General features: G+C 39.2%; 1 protein-coding gene across 1 annotated transcript in view; it reads left to right on the top strand.

Annotated features, from left to right (window-relative positions):
* MACC1 (MET transcriptional regulator MACC1) overlaps positions 1-2,518 on the top strand; it is a 38,516-nt gene extending 35,998 nt beyond the window's left edge. Inside the window, exon 4 of the mRNA XM_043965073.1 lies at positions 2,309-2,518. Coding sequence (XP_043821008.1) covers positions 2,309-2,518 — 210 coding nt within the window. The remainder of the gene's footprint in view (positions 1-2,308) is intronic.
* Positions 2,519-18,819: the final 16,301 nt, after the last annotated feature.

The raw sequence follows: 18,819 nt of genomic DNA, 5'->3' as shown, positions 1-18,819 counted from the left end.
GTTAAGATCTCTATGTCAGGGGCAGCTAGGTGGTTCAGTGGAACACTTACTAGCTGTGTGACCGTGGGCAAGTGACTTAACCCCAATTGCCTCACTAAAAAAAAAAGAAAAAAAGAAGATCTCTATGTCCATGTCATGCAACGATGATAATGATATTGACTCATATCTATACAGCATGGCAGTATGGTACAATGGACAGTGACTGGCCTCAAAGTCAATAAGACCTGAGTTCATATCCTGCTTTTGCTACATATTGACTGTACTGTCCTGGACAATTACTTCACAAAACTTCTGGGTATTCCCGAGGCAGTTAACACTGACAACTGCAGTGAAGGGGCAGACAGGGTTTCCTTAGAGGAAAAATCCAGTAAGAAAGATGTATCCTAATGGAATCACAGTACTAGATCTCCCCAAATATATCTCAATTTCAATCTCAATCTCTCTCTCTCTCTCTCCTCTCTCTCTTTTTGTGGGGCAATGAGATTTAAGTGACTTGCTCAGGGTCACACATCTAGTAAGGGTCAAGTGTCTGAGGTTGGATTTGAACTCAGGTCCTCCTGAATCCAGGGTCAGTGCTTTATCTATTATACCACCTAGGCACCCCTACAATTTCTTTAAACCTATGGTTTGGTTTAAACAATTCAATTCAATTCATCTAACATTGATGAATGAATGTGGTCATGTCCTGCTCTTTTGAGGATCATATTTACAAGCTGGCCTGTTTAAAAGGGGTCTCCTTTCGTGGGATGACTTTTTAATATTGTCCTCTCTATTCTTCACCTCCCCAGATGGGCTCTGAGTCAGGACTAGGGCATGAGTGCTTTTTGTGTGGCACGGGGTGCATTAGCAGTCAGCTGAAAAACCTGGCTCTTGATGTTTCACCCAACTGTGTGCCCTGGGGAAATACCCATGGCATTCTAGGGGAGTAAACAGTGATACTTATGGCTTCCAATTTTTTTTTCCTTTTCTATTAAGGGAACCTCTGTTCTGAGAGGTTGCCTCAAGTCATATTTTGACTTTGATGGTTTTGCAATGTCTTCATTTTGCAAGTTGCATGAATATCTGCAAATCAGATGAGTAACCCCAAAGAAGCATCCATAATAATGTTTTCATTTGAATTATTTGGCTTATGGGATCTTTCTGCTTCACTCAGCCCTTATCTCCCAAACATGTATTTGGAATCGTTTCTTTTCATGTTTTACAATTTGTCTTATTTGGCCCATCTTTGTCTCTATCCTGGCTGTAAGTCTGGTTGCCATGGTTACCATGATATCCTCAGTTTGTGTGTGAGGTTCTTCTCTGACGCCATCAGATCACTATGGAAACAGTGATGTCATTGGCCTGCTCAGGTGCTGGGCCAGAGTCCCCTGGAGGGGGAGGGGGCTCAAAGCAGTCCTTTAATCCCCTTCAGGGACATCAAGCATCCATCACTTGTTATTAGGGAATCAGAGAATTGCTTTCATTTGGTCAAATCCAAGTAAGTATTTTCTTTATTTATTGAACTGTATTTGAATAAAACAATGTGAAATATTAAGTATAGCACCCTCCAGAGATTTGGTAGGAGAACAGCAGGAATTCTAAACAGTCCAAGACACTGCAGCACAAAGTCATCGCATTTCAAAAGCCATTGACTGAATAACACAAAACCAAAAATACCATTAGTATTTAGTGTACCCCTATGAAGCCCTATATGTGAAATGTGAACATTTAAGCTGTACATAATTACTATTTGTTTTTCTTTATTCCTTGACCTGTGTGTCTATGTGTGTGGAGACTTTTCAATTCTGCAATCTGCAAAGCAGATTTGCGATGTGTTTGCTATACTCTAGAGAGGTGCTACTGGGAGGCTAAGTGACTTGGCCAGCCTCACCTAGCTGGTATATTTCAAAGAAGGACTTGAATCCATGTCAAATCAAAAAGAATTCCTTCATACATTGAGGACAGGCCATCACCACACAGTGGCCGTGTGTCAAGAACAAGACTGGAGTCCATGCATTCTGATTCTAAGAATTCTACAGCACATTGCCACTCTCAGATTGCAGAATTTTTATCAGCTCTGTATAAGCACAAGGTTTATCAAACAGAAATGACTCCATGAGTATAATAAGCTTTTTTTAAAGCTGGGACCCCTAGCATCTCTGATGCATCAGGCCACTATGCACTCCTAAAGCCTCCATTTTTAGAAGAGAAAGACATTCCCAACAGGATGGGATTTTAATTTGGCTTTATCTTCCATCTCCCAAGAGTCCTTGTTTTCTTCTCCTTTTACTGGACTCCCATTCAATGACTTATCCATCTTTCTTTGCAGATGATGTGGAAGCCTGCATATGATTTCCTCTATACTTGGGGAGCACATTATGGAGAAAGTTACCGGGATGTGCTGCAAGATTTACAACTGGCTTTGGACAGAATGAAAAACCCTGTGACCAAACATTGGCGAGAATTAACTGGGGCCTTGATCTTGGTGAACTGCTTGGAAGTTTTGAGAGCAACATCCTTCCATGTCTCAGAGGAATAATAGTTTTCTTTTGCTTTTTTAGGCAAGGCAGAGTGGGCTAGATCATGTGCAAATATGTGATTCGTTTTTGCAGGTTTTAGGGGTAAAATCTTGTTCTTTTGATAAGGACATGACAAATAAAAGCATTTTAATCACTTGCTGCCAAATGCATTGGATGGATGTCATTGATAGACAGGAAGGATTTTTCCTTTCATTCTAAATAAGAATCTATGGAGACCCAATTTCCTTTGAAAAGAAAAGAAAATATTTGTAATCTTCCTTCTAACAGTATGGAATCAGGTTGCATGACTGATGGAATGAGTTGTATCAATGCTGCATCAATGCTGAGATACCCAGAATATTTATATCTCTGAACAACAACAACAAAACATTTTATTATTGCATTTTCTTTACATGGAAAATGGCTTTCCAATAAAATGCAAGCTTTCAGTAGTACTTAAAATAGCAAAGTAAGGCTGTCTATCTATGTATCTATGTCTGATAGCTAACAATTATTGAGTTCATCTCTCTATTATCTCTATAAATATAGAGATATATACACATGTGAAGTGAATCCTATATATTTAAATTATACATACATGTTAATATATAGATATATAATGATTCATAAATTAATAACACAGTGAATTTTATACATATATATACACCTATATGTTTATATAAGGTCAGCTAGGTGGTGTCTTAGTGCATAGAGTGCCGGGCCTGGAGTCAGGAAGTTTTAATGAGTTCAAATCTGGTCTCAGATTTGATCTGGGATATGGAACCACGAAGAATTAGACACAGCTGATAAATGACTGTACAACAAAAAAATATGATACACATATATGGTCACATATATGATCAATATGTGCAAAACCTATGTAATGGATTGTCTATATGCATGTAAAGATACATATGTATAACATATAGATACACAATATACCTAATTATTCATAAGCATTACAATACCCCAAAATGTTTCATTTATATATCTGTATATATCTACATATCTCTATATACATATACACACACTTACACACAAATTTATTTATGTATTTGCAGATATGTTTATACAAACATATACATACAATCACCCACATGTATGTTCCTACCTACATATACCTATACACACATACATACATGCACACACAAAGTACATAATATATACACACACATGCACATATATATGTACTAATGCACATATATGCATGCACGCATGCTTGCATACATACAATCACCTCTCAGGGCCTCAGTTTCCTTAACTTCTGAAAAAAGTTTGTATTCAATGTCCCAGGTTCGCATCCATCTCTCAATCTAGGGTCATCTCATTTTCTTTATCTCCTCCATCCCTCACAGCAAGTCAATGTGTGGTAGTTTGTTGTAGTTCTCATCCCACATTTTGAGATGAGGAAATTAAGAATTCAGAGGCCAAGTCATTTTCCCCAGTCACAGTTGTGAAGCTATCAAACATTAGAATTAAAATTTAAATGTAAGTTATTCTGATTCCAAGGCCAGTAACCTAACTATATGGGGAGTTTTCTACTCCATCTACTAGTAACATTAAATATTTTAACAAAGGAAGTGAATGTATTCTGACCTCACTCATTTTTGATAAATTCCTTCTTGCTCTTTGTGGTCACCTTACTACATATCAACCACCAAATTCTCTTTAATAATTGATTACAATTTTTTCCCCACCAAGAACTAAAGTAGAGTTCTTTGGCTCATTGTTAGCATTTTCTATTCTATTCCCTTTCATGAAAATTGGGTCCTTTGACTTCATCCAATCTCATGATGTCTCTCCCATTTGCCATGCTATTTCAAATCCAGTGACTCTTACCACTCCCTCTCTCACCACATCACTTTTAGCTATCAAGACTGAGAACACACATGAAACTTTTCACTTGTAACAGGATGTTGGTGGAGACTTCCTGTCTTCTGACAGACATAGATCTCCAGTGTTGTACTGTGGCTCATACATTACATACTATTAATAGCTGATCATTTCTTCACGACAAACCTTAATCAATTCACAAACATCAATTGAGTGCCTACTGTATACCTACCCCTCTGCTAAGCACTGAAGGTACAAAGGCAAAAGTAGGACAATTATTGAAGGAAGGAAATGAATATTGATTTCATTCCTTTGGAATCTACATTGGCCTTTGAATTTAATTTCAGCCCTGTTGCCTTTAAGTGGTATATTCATTTCAACCATTGTACTCATAGGCTGGGAAGAGGAACATGGGAGACAAATTTAGAAAGAGAAGATACAACCTGTTGGTGGAGAGCCTTTAATGCTAAGATCACTTTTAAGATGATCACTTTAATGCATTGGATGGTCTGATAGTGGAAGATACCAATTTGGTGAGTAACTGCAATAAAAATCTCAAGAAAGAATCCTACAAGCATGGAAACAGATATGAAAATTGAAGGGAAGCCACCATCCATCTGGTCCAGACTAGACATCAAAGCTATCCATAGGATAATGTATCTAATAAGTGTCTATCTAGCCTCTGATTGAAGATCTCCAAGGGGAGCACTACCACCTCTGAAGGCAGCCCACTCTGCTTTTGTATAACTCTTATCATTAGGAGGTAGTTCCTGCCATCAAATTGTAGAAGACTGCCTAGGACTAAATTGGCCACTTTGCAATTTGCACACATTTCTTCATGAGCTCCATATAAAGCCTCTGGGGCTGAACATAACATGACAGTTCTTCAAACACTTGAACACTGCTATTGTCACTCCCCCCCCCTACCCCCTAGGCTCTTCTGCAGAAAAAAAATGCCCAGTTTCTTCAACTGATCTTGCAAATGATGGAACCAATCCTGATTGCTCTCTCTCTGGACACGTTCCAGCTTCTCAATGTCCTTCTTAGGCACTGGTGGCCAGAACTTACCAGTACTCAAGATAAGTCTGGTGGCACAAAACATTAAGGCTACACTCTCCCTCTTCCTGGGAGCTCTGACACTCTCAATGCAGCTCAAGTTCACATTAGGGTTTTTTTTTGGCAGCCATATCATACTGCTACATCATGTGGAGCTTGAAATCCTCCTGAACCTTTTTCAGAAAAAAAAAATACTGCTGCCTACCCATGTGTCCCTCTATCTTATATAGAAGCTTATTTTTAATACCCAAGTGTATTCATCTCCACTGAATTTCACTTGTTAGATTCAAGCTAATGGTGTGGCCTAGAAGGTTGTTTTAGGATCCTTACCCTGTCACTCGACTGTGTTAAAGCTTTCTCCTTGCTTGGTGTCACCTGTTAATTCAATACCATATATGCCTTTATCTAAGTCATTGACAATGTTAAAGAATAGATACTTGGGTTGCTTCAGTGGATACCTGTCATTCTGACATTGTCAACAACTGCTCTTGGAGTTCAGTTATACAACTAGGCCTGCATCCATCTGACTTAGTAAAATCTAATTCAAGTCTCTCCATCTTTTCCATAAGACAGTTTCAGACACTTCATCAAAAGTCACTAAAGTATCAATAAATGTTACAGAATTCTCTTCTACCTGTTTAATAAACCTGTCAGAAAAAGGAAATGCTACTTTGGTGTGACCTGTTCTTGAAGAATCCAGCCTGGTTCTTTGGGAATCCCTGCAGCCCACATTAGCTATTTCCCATCCATTTCTATAATGATCAATTCTAGAACTTCTCCAGAAATCAAAGTCAAGCTCAATGGTCTGTAGTTTAAAGACCCTATTCTCTTCACCTTTTGAAAATAGGGACACTATTTACCCTTCTCCAATATTGTAGCACTTTTTCCACTTGCCATGACTTTCAAACATCATTTATAGTCTCTTTCAGAAGCTGGGTATGTGGTGCATCTGGGTCAGGTGCCCTGAATTCCTTGGGGTTGGGTAGAGTGGGGAACAGGTGCTGTCTTGCTATCTCCTTACTGGTTATCAAATCCATGTTTGTATTTTTGTTCTGTTATTTCTAATTTAAAAGTCATTCTCCTTTGCAGAGAAAACACAAATACCCTAAGGCTTGAGTAGCTGTCGTGATTGGTGATTGGCTTCTTCACTCCAGTTTCATGATAGAACCCAGCCATGTTTTACTTCACTTATAACGAGAATCTGAGGGCTTCTTTTCTTCCTCCTTACCTGCTACTGTGCATCCATCCTAGAACCCTTCCCACACCATCACTCCTCAACTACCAGTTTGTTTTTGTATTATCTTGCCCTTTAGAATATAAGTTCTTTCATAATAGAGATTGACTTGCTTGCTTATATTTGTATATGCTTTGTTTAGTATAATACCTGGAACACAGTAAGCACATAATATATGTTGTATAATATTCCTTCCTTCCTTTGTTCCTTCCTTCCTTCTTTCCTTCCTTCCTTCCTACTTTTCTTCTTTTCTCTGATCTATCTCTCATCTGTCCCTATGCCCATCTGTCTATCTACTATCTGAATATCTATCTATCTATCTATCTATCTATCTATCTATCTATCTATCTATCTATCTATCTATCTATCTATCTATCTATTCTCTATCTATCTAGCATGTGTTGTTACTTAGTCATCTCCTGAAAAAAAGGTCATATCCATTTTCTGATTCTCCTTTTCGTCTCAATATGATTAAGATGAGGGGGTTGAACTAAGGTGGCATCAATGAAAATGAGAAAGTGGAAATGGGTGTCAAAGGTATAACAGAAATAGAATTGATAAGGTTTAGTGTCTGAACAGATATACAAGGAAGGGAAAATGGAAATGATATATTTGCAGTAGAAAGGGTTCTAGATATGGAGTGCTATCCTAGCTCTGCCACTTTCTCCTTATATGACCTTAGGTGATTCAACTTATTCCTCTGGCCCTTGTTTTCTTCAACTATTACATGAGAGATTTGGACTAGATTACTTTAAACATCCCTTCTGGCTATAAATCTATGATACAAAGAGTTACAACATACTTTAGAATTTTAAGTATAGTGATATTGTCATCTATAATACCAAGAGGAAGAGTTTGGTTGGAAAAATGATCGGTCCATTTTGGCTACATTGAATACATGATTGTGGTGATATCTTTAAAAGTCTGGGGATTTCACTAAAGCTGTCTGCTCTTCCCTTTCCCCTCCATCTATGAAATTAGATCTTTGGGAGCTGAACAGGCAAAGGGTGACCACCTTAGATGTGTATATGAGCAGCTGCCTGTATACCAACTACCACTTTAGTTAGATACAAGGAACAGTCTGTGAACACCAAAGGTTCTAATATCTACATAGACACAGTCCAAAGATGAAGAGCTACACAATCATTGTGGAATATGAGTCAGGGAACAGTTTAACTACTGATGCTCATGTTGACAAAGAGATAATCTATGGTTACTTAGACATTAAATTGAGCTGAGATTGGCAAACTATGGCCTGCAGGTGCAATCTGTACCACTACCTATTTTGTATGTCGGTGAGTTAAGAATGGTTTTTACATTTATTGTAAGTAGAATATAATACCAATGTTATCAATGTGCCTTATTTCTTGGAGATGGCGCTAGCACTGCAAATTTTCATCCATTTCAAATTTGATCCCCTCTCCCAAGTGAAACGGCCCAGTTGAGTAAGAGCTTTGGACTTTGGTTCTGAATAAACCATGTCTGTTTGGCTTGAAAGTATATTTAGGAGTATTTTGGATGCTTTTAAGAAGCTTGTCCTGGGTGGGTAGGAAGTTGGAGAAGAAAATAAAGGAAAAGGGCTCAAGAGAGCTCCTTAGAATTTCCCATATTTATATTTGGTGATAAAGGAATATGGCTTGTCTTGGCAATTAAACTAGTGTTTGAGAACTGAATTTATTTTAGATGAAAGTGTTTTAGGGATGGGGTTGAGGGGAAGATTTGTGAACTTAAAACACAAACAAGTCCTTTCCAGCATAGATTTTGTTTTCTTTAGAATATTTTTGAATCTTATTCACATTTCAGACGACCTAGGAAATTCTGAGAAGGATGGTCCAAATTCACAGGGTGGTGTGTGTGGGTGTGTGTGGGTGTGTTTTTTTTCTTCTCTTTCTTTCCCCAGGCTTCTGGATGTTAGAAGAAAGGAAATCTTGATAGCTGCTTCAGCATATTGCGAAAAACTAAACCATCTCAGGTTCTACACATTGGGTGTTGTAACTTTCTGTGCTCAGGATGTTTATAGTTTTGAATAGTTTAGAAAAGGAGAAAAGCAGGCCTGGGTAGGGTGGGGCTTGTGGGAGTGTTAAGATAAATATTAATCTATGATAAAGATAACTTTTAATCTCATGATGAATCCTTTCAGAGGAATTTTCAACCATGTCAAAATGAATGTGTGGATCTTAGGCTCAGGTTTTTACATACACTGACTAATTCTACTCCAGATTTTTATGCCTTCTTCCTCATATGAAGGATTTTCCTAATCAGAGTGGATTAACTCTGTATTTATGAATCACCTTGAGTGCTTTAGCTGTTTATTCCAAATATAATTCAGAGGAATTAAAATGGCATTTCAAAAGTAGTTCTAAACATCACAAACTACATCAAAATTGTCAGACAAAGCTCCTCTAAGCTCTGTCGGTCTTTGAGGCTTTTCATCCAATTGATGTGGGAATCAAAATAGGGGTTTCTTGGAGTATTTACTTTGGACATTCCATAATTGGGATGCAAAGCCCTTAGCTGAAAATTAGTGAGAAAGAGTATCCTTAGAAACTCATTGAGTAGTTCCCTAAATGAAAATTGCTGTGATGGGCATTGGGGCAGAGCCAAGACAGCAGAGGAAAGGCAGTGAGCTCTCAAACTCATGATACGATCACTTCAAAAAAACATCCAAATAATGCCTTAGGGCAATTCCTGGACAAGGAAAACTCACAGAAAAATGTGCTGAAATAATCTTCCAACCAAGGACAGCTTGGAAGGTTGGAAGGAGAGAGAAGGAGACCCCCTGAGCCTCTGAATCAGCTGCAGCACCAGTGTTGTCTGGAACTAAGCTCGCAGTCTGGTGAGAGGGCTGAGCCCTTGGGAGGGGGGAGATTACAGGAGTCTATGCTGGTGCTGAGGCTGAACTTGGGTTTTTCACCCCTGCTGGGAACCAGGAGGTAGGCTTGAGTAGCAGTGGCCCAAGTGGGGGAGGGACACAGGCTCATCAGACCTGACAACCACAACACACAAAGCTGGTTGATTAGCAAGTTGGTCTGGGGTCATCTACAGACCAGGGAATAGGTCAGGCAAGTGAAGAACCCGCTCCTCCTTCAATCATACCACCTGGGACCTTCTGAAGCTTGGGATACTGCAGCCTGGAAACATTGCCCCACTTTAAGGAGCTCAAAGTCAAGTAAAAGAAAGGCAACATGATCAGAGAGAGGAAGGTGAGGACCATAGAAAATTTCTTTAGTGACAAGGAAGATGGAGGTGCACCCTCAGAGGAAGATGTCTACATCAGGGCCCCTATATCTGAAGCTTCCAAGAAAAATATGAATTGGTTTCAGGCCATAGAAACACTCAAAAATGACTGTGAAGATAAAGTTAGAGAGTTAGAGGAAAAATGGAAAGAGAAATGAGGGTGATGCAGGAAAGACATGAGAAAAAAAAGTCAACAGCTTGAAAAGCCAAATAGGCCAAATAGAAAAGGAGGTACAAAAGTTCTCTGATGAAAATAATTGCCTATGAATTAGGATTGACAAATGGAAGCTAGTGACTTTATGAGAAACCAAGACACAATAAAGCAAATCCAAATGAATAAAAAAATAGAGGGCAATGTGAAATATCTTCTTGGAAAAACTGCTGACCTGGAAAATAGGTCCAGGAAAGATAATTTGAAAATTATTGGTCTACCTGAAAATCATGATCTAGGAAAGAGATTAGACATCATCTTCCTAAAATTTGTCAAGAACAATTGCCCTGATGTTCTAGAAGCAGAAGGTAAAATAGAAATTGAAAAAAACCCACCAATCACCTCCAGAAAGAGATTCCCAAAAGGAAAATTCCAAGGAATATTATACCCAAATTCTAGAGCTCTCAGGTTAAGGAGAAAATATTGCAAGCTGCCAAAAAGAAAGATATCAAGTACTGTGGAGCCCCAGTCAGGATAGCACAAAATCTATCAGCTTCTACATTAAAGGACTGGAGGGCATGAAATATGATATTCCAGAGGGCAAAGGAATTGGGATTTCAATCAAGAATCATGTATCCAGCAAAACTGACCATTATCTTTCAGAGGAGAAAATGGGACTTCAATGAAAAAGAGGACTTTCAGATATTCATGATGAAAAGACCTGAACTGAATGGCAAATTTGACTTTCAAATACAAGATCTTAGAGAACCATGAAAAATTGTAGTTGGAGGACATACCTGGGGTTGTGTAGTGGGTGACTATCTTGTGTCTGAGGCCAGGTTTTAGCTGGGATCCCCTTGGGTCCAGGGTGGCTGCTTTGTCCACTATGTCACCTAGCTGCCCCATGATGACATCATTAGGGTTAAATCGAGGGGTGAGGAGAATGCACTGGGGCAGGGGGAAGGCTGAGGTAGCACGGGGTAAAATCCCACATGAAAGAAACAGGAAAGGGCTTATTGAGTGGGGGAAGAGATGGGGAGGGGCAGGGAAGTAAATGAATTTTACACTCATCAGAATAGGCTCCAAGACCTTAAACTCATCAGAGTTGACTCAAGAAGGGAACATATACATACCCAATTGGGTGGAGTAATCTATTTAATTTGGGCAGTAAATGAACCTAAGACTCATCAGAATTGGCTCAAATACCTAAATCACATCAGAATTGTCTCAAGGAGGGAATAACATACCCACTCAATTGGGTGGAGTAATCTATATAACCCAACAAGAAAATAGAAGGGAAAGGGGATAAAGAGAGAGGGGCAAAAGAAGGGAGGGCAGGTTGGGGGAGGGGACAGACAGTAGCAAATCCCTTTTGAAGAGGCATAGGGTGAAGGAAGATAGATAATAGAGTCAATATAATGGGGGAGGGAATAGGATGGAGGGAAACAGTTAACAATAGTAATCATGAAATAGAGAAAAAGGGGAAAATTGTACAAAAAATATTTATAGCAACTGTTTCTGGTGGCTAAGAACTGGGAATCAAGGAAATGTCCTTCAATTAAGGAATGACTGAGGAAGCTGTGGTATATGATTGTAATGGAATGATAATGTGCTATAGGAAATGACAAACAGGATGAAACCAGAAAAACCTGGAAAGACTCATATGAACGGATGCATAGTGAAGTGAGCAGAACTAGTAGGACATTGTACATAGTGACAGCAGTATTGTTCTATGAGAAATTGTGAATAACTTAAGTACTCTTAGCAATACAATGATCCAAGACAATCCCAAGGGACTAAGCATACTATCCACCCCCATAGAAAGAACTGATAAAAAGAGCACTTGTGGATTATACATATATAACCTGATTATTGTCTTGTGGAGGGAGGGAGAAAAATTTGGAACTCTAAATCTTATGAAAATGATGTTGAAACTACCCTTACATGTAACAGGAAAAAAATTATATATATTTGTTGTAAAGAAAAAAAAATGAAATTTGCTGTAAGTACTGGTCATGTTTGCTCTCTTTTCAAGGTCACCAGAATGTCATGGAGGTATATGGAGAAAGTTACAATCACTAGAACTGAAACGGAAAAGTTAGGATCATGGGATTTTGAACTATATTGAAAGGGACCCCACAGATCATCTAGTATAATTCTTTCATTTAATAGAGAAAAGAACTGTGGTCCGGAGAGAGGACATCTCTTGCCCAAGGTCCCACAATAGGGAGCAATTAACCAGATTTCAAAACAAAGTTATACAAGTCACATGGCAGGGTCCTTGAATGAAATGACCTTGTTTGTCTAATTCTGAATTTTTCATCAGCTATACAATTCAAAGGTACTTAACATATGGTAGACACTTGACTGATTGATTATTCATTGAGTGAATTGTTCTGAGGATACCAGCTAATGTGAGAGATTAACACATATACAATTTGGGAAGGAACAGGGAAAGAATGCAACTTTTAAAATCATTCCCTTTATAGACTGAAAGGATGTTAGAGTAAGAAGGAATCTTGGAGATAAATAATCCATGTTCCTATTGTTCAGATATAGTAAATGAGTCTCACCATTGGTGAGTGATTTGATTAGTTTCCTATAGGTAGTTATTTTAATGTCGATTTTGACATCCATCAAGAGGCAAGGATCGAGCTGACCTCCATCACAACTGGGCTTGATTAGTACAAAGCATTTTTTCCAGGCCAGACCAGTGATATGTTTGTTTTGTTTTTCATGTAAAGAACTAGCAATTAGCAAACAATTCTGCTAATTAAGATAGGAAGCTCTTCTTTAATATATCCTCTTAGAGAATTGCCTGTGGAACTGAGTATAGTGATTTTACCAAGGTCACACAGTATGTGTCAGAAGTGGGTCCTGAATGATAAGTATCAAAATAATAGCATATCTAACCTCCCTAACCTCCACTACATACACACATACTCTGGGATCCAATGCAAATAGCCTCCCTGCAGCTCCCCCCACGAGATGATACCCCATATCTCTGCTGTCAGGAGTGTCACTGTCTGGCCTCACTTTTGAAATGCTCTCACTACTTAACCCCATCTTTTGGCTCCCTTCAAGTCTCCACTGAAGCCCCACCAGACCCTCTTCATTTTGATGCCTTCACTCTATGATTCATTCCAACATAGCATGTTTATAGGTTCTTGGTACATAGTTGTTTACATGTTGCCTTCCTTATTAGACTGTGAGTTCCTTAAGAGCAGAGACTGTTTTTTGCCTTTATGTATATCCTGCCCTCCCCCAGCATCTGGCACAGTGCCTGGCCCATTGTAATAATAATAATATCTAGTATTTAAGGTTTGAAAAGTTCTTTATGATTTATTCCTTACTGCAACCCAGTCAAGAGAGCACTGTTAATATCCCCATTTTACAGATGAAGAAACTAAGGCAAACAGATGTTAAATTATTTGCTCAAGGTCACACAGCTAGTAGGGTTCTGAATGTGATTTGACCTCAGATTTTCCTGATTCTAAGCTCAGGGCTCTATTCATTGCACCATCTAGCACTCACCTCAACTATGGCAGTAGACTTCTATCTTATGTCCCCTCTCCTCTCCTTCCAATACACTCTTTACATTGTGGCCAGAATTATCTTCCTTCTCTGCAAACCAGATCATGTCATTCTTCTGCTAAAAACCTTTCAATAGGTCCCTATTGCCAATTGAATAAAGTTAGAAGCCCTCAGTTTGGTATCTCAAACCCTTTTCAACCTGGCACAAAGATATCTTTTTGGTGTCAACTTGTTAACTCTTCTCCCCCATAGACCACACACACACACACACACACACACACACACACACACACACACACACACACACACACACACACACATTCTGTGATTTCTGGAGCTTTGCTCAACATAATTCTTTTTCTGGAGTGACCTAAGCTCTCTGCCATTGAATTTCTCATCCTTTAGAGCCTTACTTAAATATTTTCTCCCCCAAGAAGTCTTCCAGGATTTTCCTGAGTCAATAATGCCCCTTTCCCTCACATTTCTCCTCCTTTGAACATCTCAGAAGGGGCCTTATATGGTATCTAGCCCAGGAGTACTTAAGTGAAGGTTTGGTGACCCTAAAGAAGAGATGGGTTGATTGGGGGGGGGAGGGGGGGGTCTGTCAGGCCAAGCCAAGTCAAAAAACTTTTTTCAAGCCCTCCTTGTGAGCCAGGCATGCACCAAGCATGCAAGCAAACTCAAAAAGCACTCAAACCTTCTGTTGATTCACAATATACTTTAGGAGAAAAATGCAAACAGCTGTGACCCACCAAGTTCTAATCAAGATAAATTGGAGATAATTAACAGAGGGCAAACAGTAGCATTAAGGGGGATTAGAAAAGGCTTCTCGTAGATGGTGGGATTTTATGTGAGACTTGAAGGGAAGACGGGAGGTGAGATGAAGTGGCTTGGAAGACAGTCAGAAAAGGTTCCCAGAGCAGGCAAATGGAGAATCTGCTGTGAGGAACAGAACTCTGACCACAGTCACTGAATGTCAAATACGAGGAGGGGAGGAAGATATGAGATGACTGGCAAGGTGAGAAGGGGCCAAGTTATGAAAGGATTGAAAAGCCAAAGAGAACCTTTGATATTTGAACCTGGATGCAATAGGGAGCCACTGTAATTTACTGAGTAAAGGGACTGGACATGGTCAGACCTGCCATTTTGGAAGAACACTGTGTAGATGAATGGAGGATGGACTGGAATGGGGAGAGATTCAAGGCAGGCAGAGCCCCGCCTCAGTAGCTATTGCAATAGTCCAGGTGACAGGCAATGGGGGCCTGCAAGGGGTGGGGGAATTTAGAAAGGGGCATAATCCATAGATGCTGCCCAGGTGAAATCACTAGGCCTGTCTGTGAATGTAGGCCATGGACTCAGAATGTGATCTTTTTAAAGAACATATAAGCACATGAATATGCACTCAAAAACTATATCTATGGCAAACTGCACTTAGGTTGGATACAAATTAGACTTGGAAACAAATGTAGTCTATGATGTTAAGAATATTATCACATTACACAGCAGTCTCCCAACCCCCACACTTGAATTTCCACCCGATTCCCACGTTGGCAATGAGACAGAAGAATTAATTAAATACTCCAAACACAGCTGTATACATGGGTCTTGAGGTTTCATAATAGTACAATGATATATTAGGTAATTTTTTTTCCAATTTATAACTTGTGATTTGACTTCTAATTTACAAATTTGTCCCATGTTGTTGTTGTTTCATGGTAATACCCTAATTTCTAGAGAAATAAAGTTATAGGTCATCCAAAGGCCTTTGGAGACAAACTGTGACATATTACTAATGACCTATTGTTTGCAAGAAGCAACATAAAATGTGATGGGGAAAGGGCATGAGCCAACATGTAATGAGATCTAGAGACTGTGTATGGGCAGCCCCACATTTCATTATAAAATTGTTAAGAAATCCAGAAGGAAGGGGCAGCTAGGTGGCGCAGTGGATAGAGCACCGGCCCTGGAGTCAGGAGTACCTGAGTTCAAGTCCAGCCTCAGACACTTAACACTTACTAGCTGTGTGACTCTGGGCAAGTCACTTAACCCCAATTGCCTCACTAAAAAAAAAAAAAAAAAAAAAAAAAAAAAAAAAAAAAAAGAAATCCAGAAGAAGGTTCCTATGATATTGGGTGGAAAAATTATTGAGGATTCATGTGAGGGTATGGACGCCGTCACTCGCATCAACAAAATATAGATGGCTTTCCATTCACCCTATTCAAAAGAGAACTATATTGAAGAGATCCCAAGTCCATTGAAGTCTGTGAACTTTAGGAAGACATAAAGAAAGCATTCCGCACCGCCCCCCCCCCCCTTATAATGGGATCCATGACAATGTTTGTTAGAAACCTTCGGTGCTCCAAGCTGTGATTTTGTCATTTTAGGCCTCTGTTCTTTTCCCAGTCTTGCTTACATATCAGTTGGGATACGTGGGCTATTTTGTTCTTACATACCTTACAGCTGTGATTCAGTGCCTTTCTGTCAGGGAAAGAGGAAGGCACCTTTCATAACTCTGCCGCTAGTAAATCCATTTCACAGGCAAGTCAAGACCTCACCCTATGAAATCACTGGTCTTCTTCAAAAACAAAGGGTGAACAACAATACATCAAGGAGCTTTCATGCTATGGATTTATGATTTTTCTACATCTTTAATAAGATATATCTCTTTATGCACCAGGGATTGTTTATGGTCAATCCACTTTAAAAACAACACCAATAATGACAAATTTTAGTGGCCTGAGTGCAACTAAATCTACAGAAATTGTGTTTAACTTTTTAGCCCTGGATAAGTGTGAGCAATCCTAGGTAGCACCATTCAGAGAAATAACTGTGATTAGAAGTTGAGAAAAACATCCGTGACTTTGTTTCCATATTATGGTTCTTTTAATTGTTGAAATATTTCCTGAAGATATTTTATGACAAAGAAATAAAAAGCCAGTTATAAGGAAGGGATCAAGACCAAAACTTTGCTCCAGGGCATCAAAAATTAGAGGGTATATATGCACTCCTTCACCTTGAAAAACCACAGTATAGTAACTAATTTTTTTTTGTTCAATTGAATGTCTTAATAATTTGTGATATGTTTTTGGCATTATGATTTACAAAAGTTGATTTGAGGGTTTGGCTCATACTATCTGTACTGTGCACCAAAATTTGTATGTAAGAATAAAATATGGATTATGAGTATAATTGTAATAAATAATAATTATTTATGATATAATAATAGATTATTTGGAGAATTAATCATTTATTTAGTGAATCTACAAAGCTTCCAAAACTGAGAGAACATCATCTATCTCTAAGGTCCTTGTCTCCCAGTTCAGAATCTATAAGTTAGCATTGATTGCTTTTTTTCCCTGTTGACTATATAAATATGTATATAATATTACATATACTTTATGTATATTTATATATTTAAAGTTTAAGTCTGGATAACTTTATGTACATTCATATATTTTCAAATATACATATATATACATATTAATACATACACACATACATATAAAAATTTTAGACAGCATGGTAAAGTGGACTGAAAGCTAGCCCTGGAGCCAGGAAAAATTGGGTTTGAATCTTGCTTCTGGTATTTTTTTAGATCTGTGATTCTGTGGCCTGTCAGTAAAAATCTCTGAAGCTCAATTTCCTCCTGCAGGTGTGGTTGGGCCAAGTCTCGACATCTGTGATGCTACCAAAGTGCTACCGATGCCTCTCTCTTTTCAATCAGCTTTAGCCTGATCCATCCCTCTCATTAGGAAGGATGAAAAATACACAGCTCCTTGAAAGGTTCTCAGAAGACGTTTGGCCAGTCACCTTACTTTAACGATGAGGAAACTGTGCCTCACGAAGGGTTACCTAAGGTCACACAGGTATTTGGGAAGTGGAAGGGAAGGGAAAGGAAAGGAATATGTATTTATATAGCACCTACTATGTGCCAAGCCCTGTGCTGAGTCATTTTTACAATTATTATCTCATTCAATCTTCACAACAACCTTGGGAGGAAGGTACTATCATCACCCATAGTTTGCAATTAAGGAAACAAAGGCAAACAGAAGGTAAGTGAATTGCTCAGTAAGTGTCTGAGGCCAGATTTGAACTCTGGTTTTCTATGACTCCAGGTTTTGTACTTATCCACTGAATCAAGGTAGAATGTGGACCCTGGTCCCAGGCCTGGAGAGTGATTATTGCTAATCATTTTTTCTAGCCTGTGGACAGTTGAGATTAGGAATCTGCTGACCTGTGTCTCCCAATACACAGCTCAAGTTTGTAATAAGTTGATCGCCCCTCGTTCAAGCACTCTCTTCCAATGAGCCTGTGAGCTGGGCTGTCCCAGTATAAGCATCCCTGAATTCTGGAGCTGAAAAGAGAGACTCAGGTGACCTAGAAGGTGGTGATGAAGAGGCTTGCCCACAGGGACTTCGACCTGTAAAGACAGTACACCAAAACAAGGAGAGGAGCCTCCATGCAGAGGTAAAGGGCCTGAATTCAATTGCTGCTTCTGTGGGCCCATAGACAAATCACCGAACCTCTCAGGTATCAGTTTCACCATTTGAAAAATGGATGTGGGGAGGCTAAAGGGTCTTTGAGCATGGTGGCCTCTCAGATCATTTTCTGGTTGGTTGGGTGGTTTTGTATCAAGTAATCTGATGCAGAAGAGCTGGCCATTTTTCCATCAGAGAACCTTTCTCTGGCGCTGCTTTTCTCCCCATCCTAGAAATAAGACTTGGTGCTACAGAGAAAAAGGAAGGCTTAAGGAATGAGGTGACACCATCAGAAGAGAGACTGGAAGTTAGACATTGCATTTCTAGGGAAGTGTTTCAGGGAGCATTTGGACAAAGTCAAAATTTATTGTCTCTGACTTTCAGAGACACTTTCCTTGACCCCCTTCCTCCTTCCCCTATCTATTTTGACCGCAGAGGAGAAAAGCAAATCTTCCTTCTTGACAGCAGCCAATAGTTAGGGATATGGGACAGGCCTATTAGTGCCTGATAATTAAATCTCCTAGCCTTGTGTCCTGCCTGCAGCGATGCCCTAAGTGTCACTTTAATGAGCTCCCTCTTCCAATCCCTTGGTGTAGTCGGCCTTTCTCACTTTGACAAAGATTTGTACTTTTCTTCATTCCTAAAATTTATGATTCTTGTTCAAATAAATTGTCGGCCTTCCAGTGATTTCTGTTGGATTTTTTCTCTGGTTGCTCCCATGTAGTCATTTGCACAGAAACTAATGGAATAGTTTAATATTCTGCATTCACTGGCCTGACCCAGAATGTACATAAACTA

The sequence above is a fragment of the Dromiciops gliroides genome, chromosome 5, assembly GCF_019393635.1.
Source record: "Dromiciops gliroides isolate mDroGli1 chromosome 5, mDroGli1.pri, whole genome shotgun sequence".
Taxonomy (NCBI): Eukaryota; Metazoa; Chordata; class Mammalia; order Microbiotheria; family Microbiotheriidae; genus Dromiciops; species Dromiciops gliroides.
This window is presented reverse-complemented; position numbering and strand designations above follow the sequence as displayed.